Source organism: Notothenia coriiceps, unplaced genomic scaffold (genome assembly GCF_000735185.1).
Source record: "Notothenia coriiceps isolate Sejong01 unplaced genomic scaffold, NC01 NC01_scaffold00003408, whole genome shotgun sequence".
Lineage (NCBI taxonomy): Eukaryota > Metazoa > Chordata > Actinopteri > Perciformes > Nototheniidae > Notothenia > Notothenia coriiceps.
In genome coordinates, this window is record NW_011336109.1 from 1 (window position 1) to 6,921 (window position 6,921).

At 42.7% G+C, this 6,921-nt stretch overlaps 2 protein-coding genes across 2 annotated transcripts; both read left to right on the forward strand.

Annotated features, from left to right (window-relative positions):
* Positions 1–486: 486 nt before the first annotated feature.
* On the forward strand, positions 487–2,141 carry LOC104941471 (katanin p80 WD40 repeat-containing subunit B1-like; the record flags this gene model as incomplete). The annotated part of the gene is made up of 3 exons (XM_010766571.1): positions 487–586; positions 1,394–1,549; positions 1,911–2,141. Coding segments are annotated over 3 exons (487 nt in total), but the record flags the coding sequence as incomplete, so codon positions are not given.
* A 595-nt stretch (positions 2,142–2,736) lies between these two features.
* Positions 2,737–6,917, forward strand: LOC104941472 (unconventional myosin-IXa-like; the record flags this gene model as incomplete). The annotated part of the gene is made up of 3 exons (XM_010766572.1): positions 2,737–2,881; positions 4,033–4,358; positions 5,966–6,917. Coding segments are annotated over exons 1-3 (1,305 nt in total), but the record flags the coding sequence as incomplete, so codon positions are not given.
* Positions 6,918–6,921: the final 4 nt, after the last annotated feature.

A 6,921-nucleotide genomic window follows, 5' to 3' on the forward strand; every position in this document is an offset into this window, starting at 1 on the left:
TCTACCCTCTGCTCATTCCTTTCCTGTAAAATACAGGTCCAGCCCACACGCTCCATCAAGGATGGGGCTACAGGCAGTGCACTTACAACTACAATAAGCAAGTTAATGCTAATCTAACAGCTCCGGCGATCCACTAGCACCCCTCATTAAATACATAATAATAGTAGTAATGCAGCGTCGATGAGTGAGAGTTGGAGACGTCGTGTTTAGTATGTAACTCCACGCCTCATTCTCCTTATATTCACATACACGATATACTATTAGCTACATGCTACTGGCTAAAAACAAATAACAATCTGAAACTGGAACTCCAAGGTGTTGCCCACATCCGGTCCGGGGGAAAACACTGCTACAGTAAATGATGTCCCTTAAAGTTCCGGCACAGTATATTGATTATTTCTCACACAACTAATCCAGGGTTTTTCTTCGGACAGTTTTTTGGAACAGGCTAGTGATTCTTGAATAAACTGTTTCTTCTTCCTGCAGGACTGCTCTCATTGAGGGCCACACTAATGTGATAACAGCTAGTGACCTCACTGCAGACAGGAAGCACCTGGCCACTGTGTCTCTGGACTTCATGCTGAAAGTGAGTCTCAAGAACATCACGTTTAACACGTGTCATTAATTCTGCATTCCTAGAAAACCCATTTCCTGCAGCTAATAGGGATTTGAATATCTATAATGGAATTAAAAATGTAACGCAATCACATTAAACTGTCAACTTTTATTAAATTGTACATTTCACAAAAAAAACATTGAATGTTATCTATCCTTAAATATGTGAAACAGGTTTATTACCAAGTAGGTTTACACCGTTTACACGTGCGAGGAATTTGACTTGGTGTCGTGGTGCATACATAAAAGTAAAAACAAGAATTAAAAATACAGGTAGAGAACTATAAAAATATTTAAAACAATATAAAATATAACCAGGGGTGCACACAACTTTCTCAGTGAGGTACTCAGATGAGTACCTGGAGTCAGTGTTTGGTACTCCAACTTCTGCTAGTGGGGTATGAAGCCCTCTGTATCGCGAATGTCAGCGGGGGGGGGATAGTGGAGTGCAGAGCTTCGTGACCACAGAGCGTGCAGTGTACAGACCGACGTTAACAGCAGCCCTGTCTGTACACACGGAAACTCGTCCGGTGGTCTAACCGCCTTCCGTCGGTACGCAAATGCGCTTTGTGACACAAGTGACGGTACGCATTTCAGATTTTTGCCGCGCATGCGTTACCTGCGTACCACTTATGTGCACCCCTGAATATAACAGTATTTACATTGCAATGGAATCAAATATGGAAAAAAATTGCAGTAATAAAAAAAAGTGAAAACAGATATTGTTGTACATTGTGTGCATTAATGTGTAATAAGTGATGTTTTTCTGATTTTGCAGGTGTGGTCCTCTACTAAAGGTAAAGAGGTGGCGGCCCTGCCCAGCTCCAGCCCTCTGAACTGTGTGACCTTTGACCCTGAAGGTCACCTGCTGGCTGCTGGGTGCTGGGATGGGAACGTGATAATGTGGAACTGGCTCCAGAATGAAACTCTCACAGTGAGTTATCAAGATATTTTTATTAGTCAATTTATTGAACATGTTAGAAACAAAACAAACAATAATAATAATTATAATCATTACAAAGAGAAGCAAAATTAAAAAAAACGTTCAAGGTATACAAAAATAAATTCTCAAATAGTTTCTGTCATGTTCAAAAGGGGCAAGAAGAATCTTAAAACCGTTTCTGGTCCTACCCCCTCTAGCGTACATTCTTCATGCTCACTACTCCAGGTAGTCTGTTGGGGCTGAAGACAAGTACATTTCATGTTATAATGGAGCAGCTGTTACAAAATCTAATTTCCCCTTAAAAAATTAAATATTGTGATTGAGATAATTTCTCTTCTTTGTATTCCCTCAGTCCCTGTGCGGTCACCAGAGCTCAGTGCGCAGCCTCTCCTTCTCCCCCTCCTCCTCCATGCTCTGCTCCGGCTCCATCTCTGGAGAGGTGCGGGTGTGGTCCGTGCCCACCTCCACCTGTGTGGGGTGTTTCCAGGCTCACAGTGGGGCCGCGGAGGCCCTCACCTTCCTGGATGAAGGGAGCAAGCTGCTGAGTGCCGGCTCCGATCACATGGTGAGGCTGCCCTCCTAAAGAATAATAAACTCCTTCTATTTAAAGGTCACCTATCATGCAGAATCCACTTGTTCATGTCTCTTCTACATCAACATGTGTCCCCTCTGTGGAAAGAGACTCTGAAAGTTTCAGGAAAAAAGATTCTCTCTCTTTTTGTCCTGATCCATTTCTATAAAAACCTGTCTGAAAATGAGCCGATCAGATTTTGGCCACTTTATGATGTCATAACGATTTTTTTGGCTTGTGTAACCATTAGCCAATCAGCAACCAAGGTAACCTCCCCCCCCCACCTTATCACCTGAATCTCCTCCTAGAGCCCCATTGAGTTCTTTGTAACCAAATCTCTCTCAGAGGGGCGTGGGGAGGGGCTCCTTATTTTCATCTAAAGTAACAGACAGAGAATCAGCACTTTGGAAACAGGGCTGAAACAGAGGGGATTATGGGTAATGCTGCAATGATCTGTTTGGTGTTTGGAGCCAAACACTTCAGAGACATGTTCTGTATATATCTGAGACCTATAATATATTGATGGAAAACAGAGTAATAGGGGACCTTTAATGTCCGAGCTGTCTTAGTGGCAGGCTTATTGAAATGTTGCTCTGATGTAGGTGTTCCTGCGGGAGGCGGAGCGGCAGCGTCTTCAGACTCTCCTCCACCAGGAGGTCCTGCGGAGGATCGTCACGCTGCAGCGCCGCTTCAGAGCCGTCCTGGAGAGGAAGCACTTTTTGGAAATGAGGAGAGCTGCCTTCGTCATCCAGGTGAGATCTTTTGGGTGGGAAAAGAGTTCTGAGATTTCGTTTATGGACTTAAAACAATATTTCCGATTATGATTGGCTCTAAAATGGTTGCTGTGAGTGCATTATGAATCAATTTAACAATCCTGCACAGCCAAGTTTCCGTAGTGCATTAAGCACTACTTAGACTGTTTAGGCATTACGTGATTAATACTGGTTCATTTACTCTAGATACACAGGGATGTAAATATAGCCTCCCCATTAAAAAAGATCGATCCAGTTATTAATATAGCTTTTACTGCTTTTAATATTATTGTCTCTCTTTCCTAAATAGATTTCTACTATTGAAACATGTTGAATCATATTGTAACAACATGATAACTTCATAAAAAATGTTTAAAGAGTAACTTACATTAGAAACCCTTTAATATCTTATTTGTGCTTACCTTTGTTAGTTCCTCTGTGAGACAAAATAGTTAGTCTTACTGTAAACATTTCGATTTAAAGAAGACCTATTATGCTCAGTTTCATATTGTGTGCTTCTACTGTGGCGTGGGGGAACGTGTGGAAAAGGGATTTTTGCTAATCTGGGTATTGCCCACAGCTTTGGGTAAAAGCGTCAACAAGTGATAAGTGAGGTTTTTCTATTCTAGAGGGACTGAAATGGGAAATATTGGGGGGGGGTAAATTGTTCGTGAGCATCAAACATAAAGGGGAAAACTAGTAAATAAGCATGTTTTTGTCAACTCAAACTAAGGCTGCTCAATTAATTGTATTTTAATCGCGATTATGATTTTGGCTTGCAACGATTACGAAAACAACGTCATCGAAATAAAACGATTATTTTTTTATTATTAAAATTTTTTTTTTTTGCTTTTCAGTTGAATTATACTTAAAGTTCAGGGTAACCAACTGTTAAAAACACACTGTTCAAAAAAAATTCTCCAATAAATGGATGTTTTCGAAGTCAATGAATAATCGCATTTAATAATCGCAATTACAATTACTGACCCAAATAATCGAGATTATGATTTTTGCCATAATCGAGCAGCCCTACCTCAAAACAATGATTTGGGTTATACTCGGAAGTCTACTGTCCATTCTGGTAGAAATGGGTAAACATCTACAACCAGACTTTCCATTGAATTCAACAAATATTTTCCCTTTTCCTGCAGCGATGGTGGCGATGCTGCCTTCTCAAACAGTCCACCATGGACCGGGAGGATGATGAGGAGGATGAGGAAGAGGAGGAGGAGGCGGCAGCGGTGTGTGTGCAGGCGGCCTGGAGGAGCTACAGGCAGCGGAGGAGGTTCCTGCAGTGGCGAGACGCTGCCGTCGTCATCCAGAGGAGCTGGAGGAAGTGCCGGCAGCGCAGATCTGAGGCAGCCGTAAGGATCCAATCAGCCTGGAGAGGACTCAGGGAGCGGAGCCGCTACCGCAGGACGAGCAGGGCGGTGACGCTGCTGCAGGCCAGAGGCAGGGGACACCTGGCCAGACTCAGGTGAATCAGATTAATAATCAGATTAATAATCAGATTACATTTAGTTGTATTCAGGATTCAAGGCTTGTGTTGTCATGTGTGCATAGCTACAGTGTAGTTCTGACAATGGACATCTTAGGTCCCAGGCTCCTCCAACAGTGCAAATAAATACAATCAAATAGAATATAGTAGAAGTAGTGCAGAATAGTCTATACAAGATGCAGATGTTGGAGAAAGGAGAATGTCATTTTCTGTCAGATCTGAGTTAATTTTTCGTTCATAAAAACCTTCTTTAGGCATCAAGATCTTTGAAAATCTGTATTCCAAACAACACTAAAATATCTGGGGTTTAGCTTTGAATAAAATATATTGTAATAAATAATAATAATGCAAACAATGCGGTTTGAGTGAACTTTTTTTTTTTTTATTACTTAAAAGGATTATGGTGCATAATCAGCTTCTCTTAGGGGCACATTATGTCCCAATTTACTTTCTTGAAGCTTCTTAGCGAGCAGGCGGATCGTCTTTTGTTTTGTAAAACAATATAATCAGCATCTTCTTGCAAGCAGGAAGTTTTGATTTAGGATAGGGGATTGTTTAAAGCAGCTATGATCAATGATGTATATTAATAAGGACATGCAGGACCACTTGTTGGGGGGAATTAATAATACATCCACAGAGAACTAAATACATTGGTTTAACACTAGAACCGCCAACGGGTCAGTTTTACCCGCAGCTGTTTTTTGATTGTATGTAACTTTTTTTCAATAAAATATTCAAGTCTCCCAGTCCGTGACTTTTCCTGAAAGTGTGTTATGTAGCACCCTCTGTTGTTAAAAATGGTCAATATGAAGTCAGATTGGAAAAATCGGCCAAAGAAATGCCATTTATACCTATATCAGCCAGCGGGTCATATTTACCTCGTAGCGTAAACATGACGTGTTGCTATAGCAACGCCTTTTGTCTACTGCGGTTCCTTATAGATAGAGAGAGAGAGAGATAGACAGATAGATAGTTATAGAGAGAGAGATAGAGAGATAGACAGATAGATAGTTATAGGTGGATAGAGAGAGAGATAGACAGATAGATAGTTATAGAGAGAGAGATAGAGAGATAGACAGATAGATAGTTATAGAGAGAGAGATAGAGAGATAGACAGATAGATAGTTATAGATGGATATAGAGAGAGAGAGAGAGAGAGAGAGAGATAGAGATTTTTACTAAACAAAACAAAAGTCTAACACCAAGCCTTTAAATCAGCACTGGTAGCGATATGTTATACTTCATGCTATCTGCACAAACTATATCATATGAAAAGCTGAGAGTCCACAGATTCTATTGGTATAAGTTTCATCCCTGTGCGATCACAACTCACTGTTCTGTATGATAAATAAAAGAACATTGTACCTTGAAAATCAATAGCGAGTAAATTTGACCCGTTGGCGGTTTTAGGTATACAGCGACCTCTGGCGGTTATAGTGTTAAATAAAAAAATGTGGAAGTCTGTAGAAACCAAAAATGTGATGTTATATTTTAGCTAAATATGTGTTTGATTTTTACATGACATGTTCTGCATGCTCTGTATGGAGACCTTTGCTAATCACACTCTTGCATTCTCCACTTATAAGGTTCAGGGACGTGAAGCAGCAGCATGAGAGACATCAGAGTCCAGCAGCAGCAGAGATGGATGCAGGAACCATGGAGGACCTCACCTCATCAGGACAGGAAGTTTGCGATCAGGATATTTCAGTAGAACTGACTGAAGACCCTCAGCCTGCCGTGTTAGACGGGGGAGACATGGAGAGAGAGGAGGACTCTGAGCGGAGCAGGAGCATGAGCATGGACGAGACCAGCGATAAGATCAGGATAAAGAGAAAGAGCCGACGGATGAGAGAGCTGGAGCAGGCTCAGTTCAGCTTAGAGCTTCTGAAGGTCCGGACCACCAGCGTGCAGGAAGAGTCCGTCCCTGAAACCAGCACCTGTACTCTGGAAGACCCTCACAGACTTTCCCCTCGGGGGTCTCCAGCTAGTCACGGTAGTTTTGAGCTCCTCGGTGTGGAGGACATGGAGACCGACGGCTCTGGAGGTGTTATCCCAGAGTCTACTGCACTGCATACGCAACTACATGAGAGAGATGCTAACTTTAATGAAAAGCCAGTGATGGAGCCGCCAAACAAAGCAGAGGGCGGGAAAGCAACGTTTTATATCGCTTCTGACCAAAGTCCAGTTCATGAACCAACATTCAAAAGCCCCAGCAAATCTGAGAGAAGGGAGTCCACGTCTCGGAGGCCTGTGGTGGTTCTGATCAGTATGCAGAAGGAGAGTCCATTGGAGGAGGGGGAGCTGCTGGCAGCCCACATCCTAGAAGGAGCTTCTGAAGCAGCATCAGCCCCCGAAACGACCCCCGCTACAGACCCAGAGGTTGTAGAGATGGAGCAACCTGTAGGGATTATTACCCAGCCTGAGAGTGATGTATGTGCGGCGGACAAATCCCCTGAAGTCCCGCCTTTAAGTCCAGAATCCGGGGTCTGCTCCTCAGAGGTGGACATCCAGATCGTCCTGCAGCCGAAGCCCAGCGTCCCCC